The sequence below is a fragment of the Mycteria americana genome, chromosome 4, assembly GCF_035582795.1.
Source record: "Mycteria americana isolate JAX WOST 10 ecotype Jacksonville Zoo and Gardens chromosome 4, USCA_MyAme_1.0, whole genome shotgun sequence".
Lineage (NCBI taxonomy): Eukaryota > Metazoa > Chordata > Aves > Ciconiiformes > Ciconiidae > Mycteria > Mycteria americana.
Genome location: NC_134368.1, coordinates 17,886,696 through 17,905,108, shown reverse-complemented (window position 1 = coordinate 17,905,108; position 18,413 = coordinate 17,886,696). Strand labels below are relative to the sequence as shown.

The window sequence follows — 18,413 nt, the reverse complement described above, 5'->3', positions numbered from 1 at the left end:
CCTATGGGAGAATTCTTGTACTTCGGACACTTACATACATGATGCATTGTCACGTAAGGAAAAACTTTCAACAATGTTGCATATGAGCTGTATTTTAAATATTACTAATTATTGATTTTTGTATGCTAACTGTTGTACAGTTTCTGCTTTGGAAGTGTGATTTCTTAAATTCCACTGTTTGCTTAAGAAACGAGGGGAATACTCTGTTTGAGTATTTCTTGTGATGCTGTCTACATTTTAGGGTCCCAGTTGGAAGAAAAACTGGTTAGATCATGATGGAAAAGATGATTTGAATTAATTTTCTTTCAGTTAGTGAGCAGAAGATTTTGCAATTAGCAATGAAATTAATACTGTGGCAGCTCATAAGGACTCTAATGAGAACGGGGGCTCCATTGTGGAGGGAGAATGCACAAAAGAGATCCTGTCTGCTCTGAAGGGCTTTTTGAATGCAGACACATGGACAGTGATCAGAGGGTATAGCTGCAACATTGCCTGCAAATGAATCTGCAGAATGATACAGCTGTGCTAACAGATAGTGAATATTCAGTTGATATGTTCTTATGCATGTCAAGGTCACTTTATTTTTCAAAATGAGAGTCATAGTTTGGACACTAGATTGGACACTGGCCCAAGACAGATTCCTGCATTGCGATGTGGGAGAAAGAGTTATGCTGCACACATACTACAATCGCTTCGATCACCAAGGGACACAGACAGCAGAGTGAAACCACGCCTTTTGGAATTTATCAGGTATCCATCCCTCCTCCAGGGAGAGGAGGACACCAGTGGAGGCTCCTGGTGTGTTTACTCTAGCTTTTTGCATAATTTGATCACACCTGTTCTATTGTGGGTTTTTTTTTCTGCCACATGCACACTTATGTCAAGGTTAGGCTGCTTTGGGGTTTTTTGTATTGTAGTTAGCATCCTCCCCAAGCACCATGAGTGAGCCACACATTGCCTGTTTACTCATGTGGGTTGTCCGCTGACTTAGATGGATACCAGTAGCTGTGGCCACACTTCACTTCCATTTTCAATTTTTACTGTGCCATTTTGAAGGTTATACAGGTGGGGATTTTTTGCTGTTGTTTTGGGGCTATTTTCTAAGTGAAAGCTGAGGTTCTTCAAACATGTTATATCTTACATAGAATTGCCTCTGAGAGGTCTCTTTAAAGGTATATTCTACATAGCTCCATGAAGGAAAATATATTGTGCTGGTAGAGTGGTTTTTCATTATTTTTTTGTAACAGAATCTAGAGGAAGCATTAGAATTGAGAATAGATCAGGTGGAATAATTTCTTCTTAATAAAAGACAAAGAAAAATACAATAGTAAATGTGTTCACTGTCACAGTGTACGTTTTTATTTCTTCTTTGTGATGCTATTTAGTGTTATCTATGAAATGTCTAAAAAACCGAAACTAACCAACCAAACAAAAAACCCCCCAAAACCCACAACAATATGACATATTATAAAAGTTAGATTGCTTCAAAATTGATACTGGTTTCCAAGGATATTTTATAATCCCACTTTGTTATTAGTGATAGTTCTTTAAGTTTACAAGAGCAATCAATTAAAAAATAAACTAAAAACTTTTGGAATTAATTAACTTTGGGTGTATAGCTTGCATTTTCTGGCACCTTACACAAAATTGAATGTATGTTTTTACACTGGAAGGAGCAAATGGAATAAAACTTGCATCAAACCAAGGGGTCAGGGTATGGAGGAGGGAGTAATACCGCTCACAGGTGTTATTAGGTAAGTGGATTCAGCTTGTCAGTACAGCAGAGGAAGCATCCTGAAGCTGCTCAGTGACCATAGCTGACTGCTTATGTGAACACTTCACAGGAAGCAAACACATCTCTGAGCATTGAGGTCTACCATTATTACACTTTCAAAACAGAGTTAGCAGTGTGTATCCACTGTGTATTCAGTGTGTATGCAGGGAGCCAAGTCATTTTGCCACCACAAGGAGATGGAAAAGAAATGTATTTCTGAGAGTAAAATCAAACTTTACAGTATTTTGCAACAAGTGTGAGCTCCAGACAGGCATTCAGACTTGAAAATCAGGGCACAAACTCATATCTTCTGACTGAAAGGTAGAAGCTGCAAAAATGAAAAATACTCTTTGCAGACGCCTTTCCAAGTTACTGGCTGAAAATATTTAAACATCTGTGCCCCTCAGAAAGCAGAGAGTGCCTCAGGGTGATGTCCACTGTGCCCAAAACAAAAGCAAGTACCCATGACTGGGAAATGCTTGTCCCAGCTGGGGTGCTGTGCTGCAGGGTTCTTGTGATGAAGTCTGGCTTGTGGCAAGTGAGAGGGGGATGTGCTCGCTCTTCTGTATTTAAAATGACTTAGTGCACCATGCGAAAATTCTCTTCAGTTAAATCTGTGCTGATAATGTTATAGCCAGAAAAGCAGTATGATATATCTGTTTTGGTTGCTGAGGTTTGAATTATTAATATGGTGATTTTTCCCCTCCTTGTGTTGAGGGAATTCAGTTTGCCATATCCTATTGTTAGCATCAGCTGTTCTGCAGTGGATGAGTATAATGTGCAACTTTCATTGGTTTTTGCTTTGTTGGAAAGCTTTGAGACTACTGAACAATACCGCATAATTGCACTTTTTGCAGCCAAAAGGAGCACTGGAAAATGCCTTAAAAGGACACGCAAACAACATTCGAATGATTCATAACCAGCAAGTCGTTCCACTGGAGCAAGCTATGGTAAAATATTAAATCAAAATTGAAACATATTTGTAGAAAAGATTAATCTCTACATCTCTTAAATACAGTTTAGAAAGCTGGACTTTTGCTATTATATAAGCACAGATCGCATTTGCATTATGTCACTGAGGGAGTAATCTGGTTAAAGTATGTGCTTAATAGTTTTCCTACTTGCAATACTACTACTTTATAATACTGTCTAAAATCATGACCTTTTTCTTCCCTGTTTTTTTTCTGTATCTATTTGTGATTATATACGAATAAAAGAAGAAGCAGGGGAGAACTTTACAAACTTCTAACCCTAAATCACTTGTTTGCTTTTTTGCTTACCATTTGTTTTCAGTAATAAAAGCAGTTATCACTTTCACACTTTATTTCTTGGAGTTAGCAATCACCTAACAGTATTGGAATTGGAAACTCCTGACAGTAGAATTTAGAGCCAAAGAAAAATCTTTTTTCTTGATGCTATAAAAGATGTGAAAGGGCTTCTCCTGCCTGATTTTGCCAGGCACTGATTTGTATAGTATCAAGCTGTGAATCTCATATATGCTAGGTGTTGCTTTTTCCTCTACATAACGTGAAGACTTTTAGTTTATCCTAGCATCTGATACAGTATTTCTGCCCCTATCAAAGCCCTCTTGTAGAAAAGCATTAGGTCATCTGTTCCACTCTGATTCTATGCCGTTCTTTCCTAATTAACTCCTAATTATTCTCATCTCTTTTTCCTTTTACAAAACTGACTGTCAAGAAATATGTTAAAGCTAGGGTAAGTGCTTTTTCCCTTCTGAAATTGCATAATATAGAATTCTCTGAAAGCTTGGTTCTGATTTTAACTGTTCTCTCTTCCCTTCAAATAAATCTTACTCAGTTTATTGCTACTAACTTTAGTTAAATCTGAAGTCTTCCAGTACACAATTCATAACTACTTAGTGCTGTCGGTGAAATACTGATTCAACAATTAAAACCACAATATATTAGTTTTAATACAACTGTTGTTACTATATATAATGTTGTATTAGAAACCAAATAATCTATAGAAGATCAAAACATGCATATAATGTTAAAACAGGTGGGCTCTTACCTGTAGTAATGACTTTAATCTCCCCCCCCACCCCCCCCCCTCTTTCTAATAGAGCACTTTAAATCAGAGCATTAGGTTACTGAAGAGGACATCATCTGAACTTATGGTAAGCTTTTCTTTCTGGCAACAGGAACATTTTTATGTGTTTTAAATCCACATATGCAGGGAATATATTTTCAGTACAGCTTTTTCTACTTCTAGCTGTTCTGTTATTGGAAGAGATTGTAATGCATTGAGGTAGTAACAGGGATTTAGATATCTCTTCTGCATGGCTTCTTCTACAAGAAAAAAGAATGTTTGGGATATTTTTCGAAGTATGAATTGTAAAATTAATTGTCACATGATAAAATAGACTTCAGTACAGTTCCTTATGTTGTGTTATTCATGTTCCTAAAAATGTAGTTGTTTTTTCTAGAATCCTTGAATGCAGCACTTAGGGGGGGACAACCAAGAAACAAAATGCAAAAATACAACTGAGAACAGAGAGCTTTGTGATTCTGTCGTGCTTTAACCCCAGTTGGCAACTAAGCACCGCACAGCCACTTGCTCACCCTCCCCTGCCCCTGGTGGGATGGGGGAGAGAATCAGGAAAAAAGTAAAACCCGTGGGTTGAGATAAAGGCAGTTTAATAGGACAGCAGAGGAAGAGAAAATAATGATAAAAGAATGTACAAAACAAGTGACGTGCAATGCAATTGCTCACCACCCACTGACCGATGCCCAGCCCATCCCCAAGCAGCAATTGCTACCCCCCAGCCAACTCCCCCAGTTTCTATACTGAGCATGATGCCATATGGTATGGAATAGCCCTTTGGTCAGTTGGGGTCAGCTGTCCTGGCTGTGCCCCCTCCCAGCTTCTTGTGCACCTGGCAGAGCAGGGGAAGCTGAAAAGTCCCTGACCAGTGTAAGCACTGCTTAGCAACAACTAAAACATCAGTGTGTTTTCAATATTATTCTCATCCTAAATCCAAAACACAGCACTATACCAACTATTAGGAAGAAAATTAACTCTATCCCAGCTGAAACGAGGACAGATTCACATCCTTAACCACCTCTTGTCCAATGTCCAGCTCCCACTGGGCCGTGTTTCTTTAGCATTGTACTTGTTACCTTCGTGCTTCTGCAGCATCAGCCTCGCTGTGGGAACCTGGATCTGTGTAGAGGCTTCCCCAGGGCAGCCCACGTTTCTCCTCTAAGTAGCGGCTAGTGCCTGCACCACACTGAGTCCATCTGCCTTCACGCTCTGCTTGACTCAGGAGAATGAGCAACAGGATGGTTACTTTTCTGGCAGCAAAGCTTTCTGTCACCAGCAGCCTGCCTTGGCTCTGGTAGCAAGAATCCAGCCACGCTAGCTAGCACTTAAGAGTCATAGTCACAACAGCTTGATGGGCCATACCTACCTCAGTTCTTCCCATTAAGGTTTTCACCCATCCACAGCAGCAGACCAGCTAGATTTCTTTTAGAATTTGCGATTTGAACCTGGATGGGGAGGTGAGAAGCCATGACATAAGGTGTTGATAAGAAAAGGATGATGTTTGACCCTTAAGTATATTTAAGGAACATCTCTGCGGTTTCAGGCTGTATGTACATTATCCTTTGTGTGTGTTCTTTGAGAGACTTTATAGGGTTGTACATATATTGAAGAAGTGTCTCAGTCCTTTTGGATATTGATCAGCAGCATATTCTAGCTGTATACAATCATACCCTAGTAATCAAGTGTTGTGATAGTATATGGCCCACTGTTTTCTTCCCGTGCACTCTGTGTGTGTGTCGTGTATATACATACATTGATGAAAGTATTTCTACACTTAAGGAATGGAATAGAAAGCTGATCTAGTGTATAAATCAGTTACATAGGTTCCAGTGTTCGTAACCACTGATACCTTCCTTTTTTAGTAGTGAGAGAATTTTGTCACATGATCATGAATCCTTAGGCAGGCTTATGTTCTGTCTGGAATTGCATGTTTTGTCAGGTTTTGACAGGACAGTGACACTGGTTTATCAAGAGAATAGGTTCCCGACAATGGCTGCAGAACCATTGTAACAGCCTGAAAGGGATTTATTTATATTAAATGCCATCTCTTCCTTTCCAGATTAAGGTGAAAAATGTCATTAGCGCTGTTAATGCTGCCCAGCTTCTCATAAATAACAACGCTTCTCTAGTTATTGTCCAGGTAAGCTTTATTTGATTAAAGTACATTAATTTATGATGTCATGTTCACTTACTTTTGTTCACTTACTTTTGTCTGTTCCTAGGAGACAAAAAAGTACATGGATACCATAGTTGGCTACTTTGAGCAATACATTGAGTGGGTTAAGGAGTCGGTAAGGTGCATTTACTTCATTGAGAGAAGCTCCGTTTAAAAAAAAAAAATAAAAAGACACATAATAATAATAATTAAAATGTTACTTTGATAGGATGTTTTATAGTTTCAGTTTGTAAGATATTTGTACTTATTATGAAGGGGAAATGTTGTCATCTATAAACAGTTTTGTTGTGTTCGAAGTAGAATACAAACAATGAGTTGTGTTGATTGGAATAAAATGCAAATTTAACATAGTATCTTTTTTCCAGGGCTAGCCTGAAATCTGCCATTTGTGCTAATACTGCACTGAGCCTGACCCTGCTTAGTTCAAATTGATGTTATTAGCATCTTTTTCTTTCTTCAGCTGCAGCCTTTGAGAAAGTAAACTGATGTTTTAAAGATGTGTATGTTCAGTTGATAGCATATCCCACTGGAATTTATTTAGAATTTGGATAGGGTGAGAGATAACACTTCAGTAAACAGTATCTGTAAGCAAGTTTTGAGATTCTTATTTTATTGTTAGACACTTCAAACTGTATTTTTTTTGGTCTGTCTTTCAGATTGCTATGGAGGTAGCAGCATGCAAGCCTATTGCCAATGTGATAGATACAGCAGTAGATATTTTTTTATGTAGCTATATAACTGATTCTGTGGTAAGAAATATTTTCTGTTACTCAAAATTGGGGCATGAAGTGGGAAATTCTTTGAACATAAATCTGCATTTAATTATTCTGGCTAGACTATTCTGAAGTATGATAATAAAGTATCACATCTAAAGTTATGCAAGGAAAAAATGTTCTGATCTGGATCAAGTCCAAAGTCAAACCAGTGCTGGACTTGTTTAAGGTTCCCATTAAATTTAGGCTTCTATTAGCAAGAATTCTGTAAAATTAACTGTTCCTACTAAATTTTTTCCAACTTGAATTGCAAAGTAAATACAGTACTACTGGTTTGGAATAAAAATTCTAGAAAAGGGTGGGTTTCAGCTTGGTTCTGACCCACCTTGAAATGGAAAAGCATAAGATCTGAAGTTTCAGCTGTAACCATTTCTAACTTAAGGGGATGGGGCAGGAAATGAGTGAGAAATACCAAGGAAAAACTTTCTCAAGTATCTTTCCTGGAATCTAGAAAACCTGAATGAGGTTTTACCACTTGACTTGTAGCAGACAGATCTTGTTTCATTCCTGTACAGTGGAGACTTCGAGCATGACTGGTAGCAGTATATAAGGGCAATATTGGCTTTTTCATCTTGCCAAAAGAGCTTGGAAAGAGGACAGCATGTATTAAAAATAAAATAAGAAACCATGTGCCTGGAAACCACCTAAAACATCTCCTAGCTATTATTTAACTTTATGACACTTTTAGCCAGGTCCTAATCATACCAACAGTAAATGCATGTAATCAGTCAAAGCCAAAGCACTCGAACCTTGATAATGCTTAGCCTTGATAATGCTTAACCATGAAAACCTCCTAACCTTCCAGAATCATGTTGTACTCATTGATTATCTCATATGTTACAGAGCTTCTGTTCTCCTTTGTGTAGCCACTAACCATCTGGGGGGAGATGGACCATGATTTTCCTGATGATAGAACTTAGCTGAGTCACTTATAAGTCAAAATGCCTCTAGCCAATACAAATCAAATTTGAAAAATCATCATTTTAACATCTGGTGATAACTCAGTTCAACTGTATGATAATGGAATTAGTTACACAAACAGGCTGCAGTTAGCAAGTTAAAAAGTACCTTGAGAAAGTGCCAGAAACTCAGATTTTGACAAGAACCGCAAGAAAGACAAATACTTTAAAATATCAAGAATGGAAAAAGAAATAATGTGGCTAGTAAAGTAATGCTGAGACACAAAATTACTTTCTAGCCCAAGGCTGACTACATTGAAATAACTTCTTAGGGCACTATGGCTGTGTAGCTTTGAGCAACTTTGGACATATTCCTGTTTGGTTACATTTGTAAGATGGTGGTGTTCTTACTTTTAGTTCACATTGACAGTGGAGAATGCTTAATGTGCCCTCTTCCATACTAGTATAAGGAGCCTCAGATAGTCCACAAGACTAGTGCCACTAATTTCTACTGTGTTCTTCCAGTAACAATGCTTAGAATATCAAGGAAGCATTCAGTACTTTTCTGATAGATTTTCTCTGTGATTTTTTTTTTTTTCTCCTGGATTTTGCTTTGTTTCAGAATACCTTCTGGTTTGGTTTGGGAGGCTCGTCAATATTTTTAATTCCTGCCATAATTTTTGCTGTAAAACTCTCCAAATACTATCGTAGAATGGATACAGAGGATGTATATGATGAGTAAGTATATACTCCTAAGTAAGCTAAATGGCAAATGGATTGAATTGTTTTTTCTAGTGTCTCACATGAAGGCTCTATAATCCTTAAACCTTGTCTACTGTCAGATTAGAACTGCATGTTCTTGTGAAATACTACAGGTTTGGGTTGGTGCCCGCAAAGTGCTTCATGCAGGCGGGCTTTGGTTGCCTTGACTTGCCATGATTCTGTGCAGATATAGTGCCAGCTCTGAGAAACTTATTTCAGAATGAGGTCTTCAGAGCTTTGTGTACAGCATTTATATAAATAGCTTCCAAATGTGCAAGTGATTAGCTTTGCTAAGTAACCTGTTAAGGTGAATTATGCCTGCTTTGTAATCTCCTTGAATTAATTATTTGCTTTCTTACTGTCTTAGTTATTCCTAACCAGTCTTTCCTTTTTCAATTGCAGTTCCTCTGTCTCAGGGACTTGGCATTTTACTTTATGATAACTGTTCTTACATATTTTCCCATCAGTTTTGTTTTTACTGTTTTCTTTTCTACTCTTTGTTTTGCTCATTGTTCAGTTAGCCTGTGCACTGCATTTCTCAAATTTCACACTGGTCGATTTTCATTACACGTTCACAAGTCAGGAGAGCAGAAACAGGCATGTACAGCTAAAACTACTCACTGGTGTCTAGTTAATTACTCCTCCTTTTCTGTGTTTTTTAGTGTCGAAACTATACCCATGAAAACGTAAGACATTTTTGCTGATATTTGTTAAAATTATTTTATTCAGGTGGGAGGGTTTATATTTTTAACGTAACTTGTTACTTCAAAAGAGGTAACGTTCTGTTTCACTAGACTTTATAGTTTATATTAGAGTATCCGACTCAACAAGAATAGCAAAATAATTAATTAATTTTTGGAGAATATGAAAATATTAAAAATGTAAAATTATAATTATGCCATAACTCCTGAATGTTACAAAGGAAAAGTTATCTTCTATTGTACAGACACAGTTTATCTTTGCATATAATACCATCATCCATATACATGTCTTAGAAACCATACTGTACATAGTACATCTTATAGTTAACATGGTCTTTCTTGGTGTATTTATTTTATTACAGTACAGAAAATGGTAATAATGGTTATCATAAAGAGCATTTATATGGTATACACAATCCTGTTTTTACAAGGTAAACCAGGTTCGAAACTGCATGCCTTCATGTGTCCTTACTTAATCTACTATATTAATCACCTCTCCAATTTTCTGCATGTTTTGAAGTGAATCACTTAATTCTCTATTTATGGGTTTTTTGCATGATTACTCACTATAGCAAATGCTGTATGATTTCTATTTCTCAAATATTCTTTACATAACAGCAGACATTGTAGTAATTTCCAGAAACTTTTAACAAACCAATTGCCTAAATTTGATCTTAAAAACCAGGTAATTAGGTATTTATCTAGCACAGTGGGAGGTCCTAAATTGATAAACGTATTAAAATACTCTGATAGCAGTTAAAAGTGATAGGATGGGATGCATTCTTACTGCTGAGTTGTTTTATTTTTTAGATGGTGAGGAGAAGAGCTTTTGCTGTGCAAAAGGCAGGTGATCCAGGGTATGCAGAAAACATGAACAGAGAAAATGGGTGTTTCTGCATGGGTAGAACTAGTGTAACATCACAAAACAAGAAGTTCAAGTTATGTTTAAAAAGGAGGAGATCTGGGTTCTTTTCTGTCTCTACAACTTTTGTGCTGTAAAACCGTAGCTAGTTGTGAGACTTTCAGTTTCCACAGGGATAACATAGGATGTCCCACAATGTCAATATTTGGGTTTCCAAAATATCCAAGTTGCTTAAGGAAGGATCTAATTTATGATTGAAATCTATAGCTCACTGTGCCTTAACTTGCAACTTCATGACTGAAAGTATAGGTTGAGTATTGGCAGAGAAGTAAGATATCACCATTCTTTCAGCAATGGGTAAATACCAAGAGAGCTCAAAGTTTGGAATTCTTGCCAGATTTTATGGCTGCATCAGTTGTATATTATTATTTATTAGAACTGTATTTTACAATAATTATTTATTGACCAAATCTTGATTCCACATTTCTTTCTGAAGGACGTATTTATATATAACTATGTTTTTAGTGATATTTATGATGACGATTGTCGTGGTCTGTTCTGCAGCTTAAGGGCACTCCCTAAATTAACCTATAAGGTGTTGAATTCAAAAGTACTCTCCACTGACATATCTAAGGACTCTCAGTTTTAAGGTCTTTCAATATTTTACATAAGAGGAAAATAATTGTTCAGGCCTTAGAAGTCCCTTTCTGATCTTTGATTCTTTAATACGAACGTTAATACTCTTGAGGTTCATAGCATGTTTTCTGTGATATTTCAGTGATTGATGAATAGTTTAATACAGTGTTCCTGAATAAGCTAAACATTACTAACATAAAATAATCTTTTAAACAAAGACCCACTAGTTCAGTCCTGACTTCCTTTTCCTAAATTTTAAGTTACTCAGCATGGGCTTCCATAATAAAATGTAAGGACTCAGTTTGAAGCAATGCTGTCTTCTGATGTGCTGAGATAATTTGAAAAACTGCTAATTATATGAGATACATGCTTTGAATTTCTCAGTCTGGGATTCCCATAGCAATAGAGTCTTGTTTTTCATTTTCATTTCAGCAAACTCTGTGCTTTTATGCTATCCTTGCTTTTTCTCATTTCCTACAAATTATTTTGGGAGATACTTTGAGAGATAGGACTTTGAATAGATCTCTGTACACCTGTACTTTTGCAGGTGTAAAGAATCCCATAGGGGTGTTTTTTGTCCTTTGAAATCAGCTGGATTATTTTGCTGGAAAGAGATGCAAATATCTTTCTTTATAAATATAAGATATGTAAATACAAGTATGAGATCTGTATGAGGCATATTTATATTTGTATAGATATCTCACACAGGTGCTTTTATATACATGTCAAAGATACAAATAACCTCAAATGCAGCCCCCATTTTTGTGAGAGCAGAATTGCAGGCTCAATTAAGTTCTCAAAGGAGAATGGTGTTGAATAGGTAAACCAAGCATTTCTTTCTATCATGAAACAAAGATAACCAGAAAAGTTGGTGGAGGAAACCATGAATCTGTTTCCTTTTGTTTGAAAAATTCTTGATTAAATGGGTAGAAGTTTGAGAAGAGTTTGTGCCAACTGAGCTTGTCTCACCTTAGTTAGACACGGTATTTCTGTTCCATTTGTGGGTAAAAGAAAATTATGGGTTTGTTTTGTGTTTTTTTCTTGTACAGCTCTGTGGAACAGTGGTAACATACTGGAAACATGAAGGGGTAAGTAATAAGCTTTTTAAGTCAATTCTAGGTCTATTCCTACTTTACTGTTTTTAAGAAGGCTGCTCTGCTTTTTGTAACATGAGTGGCGTAAGGTTTAAAAATAAAAACTAAAAAATTATTGAACCATATTGATGTTCATATGAAAATCTATGTCTTCATTCTGCTTAAATTACATTATCATTCTGCCTTCATCAAATTTTCCTGAATTGTTTTTGTGATTATTTCCAGGCTATATAAATGAGGCTCAAGATTCTTCTACGGGAATATATCATTATTCTTCCAAGTGTATTGGCATTTGCATTCATCTTCCAAATCCTGAGCGACTTGTTTTATGTCATCCGTACTGTAAATCCCAAAAGTACTATTGAATGTTATGCCATAAACTACTGTTCAGAATATTTTGTGATCAGGGCACTGCCTCTCCAATACCACTGTTCAAGGCTTGAATTAAAATGTTTTTTGTTTTTTACTTTTTTACACTGGGCTTTCTACCTTACATCACAGTATATAAATTAATTAGTTTAACACCCTTTGCCTAGCAATCCTCTGACAATTGGTCAAATTCGTATCTTAAATTGTTGATTTGTGTTAAATACAGTACATACACGTTTACATAAATACACATTTTGTATACAGAGACTTTTGTATATACATTTTTCTTAAAACTTATAAGTGTTTAGTTAAGATTTTAATATTGTGTAATACTCTTCACAAATGAATTTACCAGCATGATCAGTGTTGCTATTTGGTGCTCTTGAATGACCACTTTGGACTAAATTTGAAGTGTAGTGGGATCCACAGTGTCTCCTTGTGTCTCTGAAAAGTTCAGTTGCAGTTTTGTTTTCTCCCTCTTTTTTTAATTATTTAATATTTAGTCGGTTTTGCAGTATAGACCTAAAAGGGACTTTTTGGAGAAGTTTGTTTTGAAACTCTTTGGGTGGGAGGGTTGGGAGTGTGCGTGATGCGTAATGTAGCGAAAAAGCTAAGCTTTCTAGAGTTCAGTAGTACTCAAAAAGAGCATGAGAGATGTCATATGTTGGTGATTTTTAGAATGCTTTACCTTCTCTGTCCCCCTTTTCCTCATTCACACTCACTTCTTTAATGTCCTTAATAGTATCTCTGCTAAGCTGTGGCTCTTTCACAGGGCAGTGATACTATTTTTGCTAAGTAATTTCAAAATATGGTTTCCAATATTGAAATTCAAATGTGTTTAGCAACTGGAGTTAACGTTTGTACTATGAGAGTTACTGCCTTGAATTTAGGCATACAGTTGCATTGCTGGATTAGTTAACAGCAGAATTCATCAACAAGGCCAAAAATGTCTATGTTATTAGTGTAAAACATTTTGGCAGGCGAAGTAATTGGGTATATTGATATAAAATAGTGTCTCTTCATATATCAGTATTGTTAACTGTGTTTCCAACAAGGTTCATTGGCTTGAAGTAGGGATAATCCTGTAAATCATCATATAATTTTAAAGAAATGCTGAAAAGTGATACCAGTCTTTAATCTGGAATAACCTTAAATTTTTCATTTTTAGGTCATAAATGGAAACATTTCTAATTGACAGTATGTAGCATATGTGTATATGTAATGTTCAGAACTTCAGATTTTTAAAAGTTTCTATTTTTAATTTGAGAAAATGTTCCCAGTTCATTTAAATAAAAAAGAACTTGCTTAACTACCTGCTGTTTGATTCTCAATTGCTTTGTTGTGTAGACCTGTCTCAGAAGAGTTGCACCGAGTTAAAATCTTACAAAAATTATTTTTTTTACCCTAATTAAAAATGTCTGCTATATTTGACTTTACTGATGACTTTAGCTTAAGCAAGATAAGAGACCAAGAACTGGAGCAGGAAGGACTGAAAGAACATTGAGTCTGGGTGAGGGAGCTTCCTTCTTCCACAAAGGATGTGATTTATGCAAAGATGGTAGGATTCGAGCTAATGAGTTGTGGAGGATATCCACACACCCTGCAAGTGCTCAAGGTCTTACCGCTTGCCGCTGTTGTTGTTTCTGTAGTACTGACAGCAGAATTAAATGTTTGGCAGTTCTTCAGCTCCCATAGTTCACTGCTGGCATCCTAGCTTAACTTGTAAAAGGACAATTGTTTTCCACTGATACAGCAGCCCATGAACTGTTTCATCTGAAGCACAGGCAGACAGAGGACACAAATGTCAGATGGGAGTGAGACAAACACTAGGCAGTAACATATTAACTGTAATACATAAATATACTGGAGTTCTCGAGTCCAAGCTTTGGTATTTGTCCTTATCCTTGTAGTCTGATTTGTTTTCATGATTACACTTTATTAAAAACTTTCAGAACAAGAGATCTGAAACTGGTATAAAGTAACTTTTAAGTAGTTTTGAACTCTTTAACAATTATTAGAACAAGAGAGATGAATGCCTTTAATTTCTAATCTCGGAACTGTCAGTGCTGTTGTGCATAACCAAGTGTAAATAATACATTTGCAATAATACATAATACATTGCAATAATACATTGCAATAATACAAGTATTAGGAGGTCTTTGAGTGCTTGCAGTAGGGATTTGAAGTCATTGAAATGAAGTGTGAGGTGGGCAACAAGATTCCTCTGGCTGGATGATGGGTGAGAAGATTCCCCCCAAAACAACAGAAGAGTGAATTGTAAATCTTAAGTAGGCTTGTACCATTGCTGTTTCTCCTAAGACTTGCCTGGAGAGCCACACCGCTGTGCTTTGAAAGAGACAGTCAGGAGGAACAAATGGCAAGAAGCTAGAAATGAGACCTCTACTAAAAACGTTACTAAAATAGCCTTAGACAGGGGATGAAAAGAAAACAACGTTCTTCTCTCCATCAAATGGTATTTAGTCATGGGGAACTTCATGACACATTAACTGGAAGAACAAGGTTCAGGCTACCCAGAATGGCTGTTCCAGAGGGCTCCATCTTCAAGCAGGCAGCTCTCAGACTAGCTGGGGTGCCACAGCAGCTAGGAACTCTATTGTCAAGTATTAGAGAAGCATTTTTTGCAATTTTATTTTTTTGTTCTGCTTCACTGTTTGTGTTAAATGAATGTTTTTGCCTTTTGCACAGAAAAGTACTGTGGCTTGCAGCAGCATGGGAGGGATTTTTCCTCATGACCTCCTGAATGCCAAGGGAGTTAGCATGATTTTCCTTAGCTCTGCTTTTAGTTACTGCAGCAGAAACTGCTAGTACAGGATTCTGCACTAAAACATTTCTGTTCTCTTGCCTTTGTTTTATGGCATTTTTACAGTTCATTTATTATGAACAGGAAAATATCTGTTAAAAAAAAAGTGAAAGGTGATAAAGCGCATAGATATGTCTGACACGCTCTGGGGTCTATTCCCTGCTGCTCAGACCCATGATAAGCTAGTTCTGTTGTCTTGCTCTGTTGGCTGAAAATAACCCATGGTGTGACAATGATGATAAAACTTCCAAATGTTTGGTTCATGTTTAGGCCTGTAATACCTCATTTTGCTAAAGTTTTATTCCTTATCTTGCTTAAATATTGCAAGTCTAAAAATCTGTCATGGCTCAAAGAATGTGCAGTTGATTCTTCCGTGTGTCCCCACTGCATGTCATTTGCTGACAAAATGAAGTACTAAAGTTGCATTCTTACTGTGCAAATCCACAGAAAACGTGTTCCACAAATCAGCCCTTATTAGTAGGACGCATTTATAATCATCCAGATGTAGCTGCATAGATTGCTTTGGCACTTTTATTTTTTTTTTTTTTTACTTCACTATGGTCTTACAAGCTCTGGCATGAAGATAGCTATAAAGCAGCTGGAGAATGGAAAATATCTGTTAAAAATCAAATATGACATGCTCATCCTGAATAGGAATGTACTTCTTAGTTATACAACTATCGTTCTGTATTTAACTGCATTTACAAGATTTGTCTTGTTACCTTCTTGGGAGTTTACAGGTTATTCGACACTCCCTCAGGCTATAAATTACGGGCACATGCCTACTGCAGTGTGATTTATTATTTTTATTAAAAAAAAAAAAATTCCACGTTTCACTGGAAAGAGGCTTCTTTGTGCACCAAGCCCTTAAATTGTGAGCAGGCAGTTATTGCTTTCACTTTTTCAGATCGTGTTGCTCAAGGATCTCAGTCAACTCCTCTCACCATGAAGAGTTTTGCTCTTCTTTTCCTAGTAGTGATCTGTGGCATGGGAGGTTTGGGACAGAAGCTGAAGCCAAAGAAAAGAAGCAATGGTGAAGAAATCAATTTTCGGACTAAAACCAAAGATGTTTGCACGATGAGCATGAGTGGGGACGAGGAGATGAAACTTAGAATTGAATGCAAAAGCCAAGGCATGTCCTACTGGTGTGAATTCACTGGCAAGCCATCAGTCTGTCGTGCTTTCAGAAACAATCCAAAGATTTACTGGAATCAGATCGCCATGGAACTTAGAAAGCTCCTGCACGCTTGCGAATCCTCACAAGTGTTGAAGACCACCATGTGCCAAAAGGCTCCCACGGAGGCTCTCATGAAGCAAATAGCTGCTGGTATGGAGCCAGAAGATCTAGCAAACGAGGACAAATCAGTCCAGAAACCTTCCACTTCTATAAGGGGAGCAGGGAAAAGCTCTGTTAAGAAAATAGGGAAACCTCCAGTACTACCTCTTATAAAACCAACCCAACACGGTCAAGGGTCTGAAAATGAAACGGAAGCAATGAAACTGGCACGGGAACATTGCTGGGAATCCCTGCATGGTTTCTGCTCCTACATTATTGGCATCTTTAGAGGTTAAGGATTTGCTTCAGGTAAAACTCCCATCTTGAAGCACAGCAGAATACACCTAAGAGTAATACAGTTGTAGTTTTGTTTTATTTTGATCTTGGGGGTCTCTCAGGAGTGTGGACAGGGAGGTTCTAGGCTCGCTCACTAAAATCTAATGTGGCAAAGCCTGTACTGTGGCTTCTGAGAGGCTGGACAGCTTAAACTCCCAGTGAGGGCTGCTAGTTCAGGACTCCCTGACAGCCTCCTGTGAGGTCTTTAGTATGTACTGAGATGTTTGTCCTATCTGTTATTAATCCTATGGTATTTCAGTTCTAACTGTTTGAATTGGGCTAGTTTTCCACCTTCTGTCATTCCTTCCCTCTTGTGCTGACTTTTGGATTTAAGCCAGTGAAGTAAGATAAATAACAAATGTCTCAGATTCAATAACAAATGGATTAGCTGGAACAATTTTAAAACTACATTCAGAAATTGAGAGGATAAGGCTTGTTCATCAAAACTGCTAGTTAATAATTAACCATTTTAATTTTAAAAATTGGTTCATGAACAACTTGCAGAAATGAGTACAACCAAACAGACTGTCTTGGTTTGCGGGTCTGTTTCTGTAGAGGTGGTAGAGGACCGCATGCAGGCACTTGTCTGGTAAGTCTCAGGTTTTCAGCCAGGATTTTAAAAGGCAAAGCCCTTGCAGAAGTGATTGGTTTTATACCCACTTCCATTTTGGCTCAGAGAGAAAGCCAGGAGCTGGTGACAAAACCTGGCAAACTTTTGACAGAAATGGGAGTAGATGCAGCATGAGCCAGCAAGTGTTTAGGCTGCTAATGATCTTACTCATGCTTAATACAGCAAAGTAACTAATTTTTTTTCTTTTTTGTTTTGCAGAGCAAAATTTTTACAGCTGAAGAAAGGTCCTTGCTGTAGTTCAATAATTTAGATGTAAGAATTTTGGTTTAAAAATGAATAATCTCTGTAAATCTTGTAGCTGTTTTCTCTTTGCACCCCTAAAATGAAACTTTTTAACAGCCCTGAAAAATGCATGAAACTGGAGTGACTGTACTTAAAGTGTTAGGATGTACTAACTGTTCCTAGGTCTGTTACACACCAAGGTGTACCGCGTTTATGTAGCCAAGGTTCCACTTTAAGAGTGCTGACCTTAAATAGGTTTTTGTGTGTGCTGATTCGCTGCAATTTGTTAGAGGTGAAAGCTGTAAAAGATGCTACAGTTAGTGCAAACAATAAAATAAGATTTTTGAAAACATACTCTGTGCTTTCTTAAAATTTTAAATGATGCTACTTGTATAAAGTCATGGTATTTGATACTTGTTTCTTAAGAGATTGTTGGTAGAATGTGTAAGAGAAGTTACAGGTCTGAGTCATTACTTTTCCACTGTGAACATGTTTTCATTAATATTAATATTTTCAATGTTACTACGCTTATATTACAGTGATAAGTTTCAGCCAGCAGGGAGAAAAAGATTGGAGAAATAAGAGTAATGTAAGAATAGATTTCTAAACATAGCAGATTAGAAGTGTTCATCTGTGATGCATCTGCAGAGTTCAGTGTTGTCAGTATCTGTTAGTGGTAATATTAATGTTTGGGTTCAGTAAATATTCTGAAAGGTAACTCATATCTACGCGCTTGGGCACTTGCATAAATCTCATCAAAACACAAAGCAAGACCTAATAGTCTGTTGTCAGAGATTACAGCACATTTTTATTCAGATTATTTTTTTAACAATGATCCTTTTGTTCCCAAGTGAGCTTCACAGCACAGATATAACTGAAAACAACTTCGTACCACAGAAATTAGTAGTGCTCTATATTTGCTGTTAAACAGTTTCTGGAAGGCGTTGTTACACTTACGTACTTCTCCAGCTTTACTCACAGATTTGTAAATCTCACTTCATAATTCCAGATAGTGAC

General features: G+C 36.9%; 2 protein-coding genes across 13 annotated transcripts in view; both read left to right on the top strand.

Moving 5' to 3' along the window:
* Positions 1-13,383, top strand: part of PROM1 (prominin 1) — a 67,302-nt gene extending 53,919 nt beyond the window's left edge. For 5 of the 12 annotated variants that reach the window (XM_075499797.1, XM_075499789.1, XM_075499794.1 and 2 more), the window contains 10 exons: positions 2,632-2,724; positions 3,858-3,911; positions 5,898-5,978; positions 6,061-6,129; positions 6,671-6,763; positions 8,309-8,424; positions 9,111-9,134; positions 9,512-9,580; positions 11,697-11,735; positions 11,967-13,383. In XM_075499797.1, coding sequence (XP_075355912.1) covers positions 2,632-2,724; positions 3,858-3,911; positions 5,898-5,978; positions 6,061-6,129; positions 6,671-6,763; positions 8,309-8,424; positions 9,111-9,134; positions 9,512-9,580; positions 11,697-11,715 — 618 coding nt within the window. In that variant the 3' untranslated portion in view covers positions 11,716-11,735; positions 11,967-13,383. Of the gene's footprint in view, positions 1-2,631; positions 2,725-3,857; positions 3,912-5,897; positions 5,979-6,060; positions 6,135-6,670; positions 6,764-8,308; positions 8,425-9,110; positions 9,135-9,511; positions 9,581-9,959; positions 10,007-11,696; positions 11,736-11,966 lie in introns of those variants that run through there. The other 7 variants (XM_075499793.1, XM_075499788.1, XM_075499796.1 and 4 more) reach the window with 5 other exon arrangements.
* Positions 13,384-15,876: 2,493 nt separating this feature from the next.
* On the top strand, positions 15,877-16,503 carry FGFBP2 (fibroblast growth factor binding protein 2). Its single transcript, XM_075499180.1, has one exon. The coding sequence runs from the start codon at positions 15,877-15,879 to the stop codon at positions 16,501-16,503; it is 627 nt and encodes a 208-aa protein (XP_075355295.1).
* The last annotated feature ends 1,910 nt before the right edge of the window (positions 16,504-18,413 follow it).

Excerpts from the sequence above, each read along its gene's own strand:
- FGFBP2 (XM_075499180.1), top strand. The coding sequence starts at position 15,877 with ATGAAGAGTTTTGCTCTTCTTTTCCTAGTAGTGATCTGTGGCATGGGA.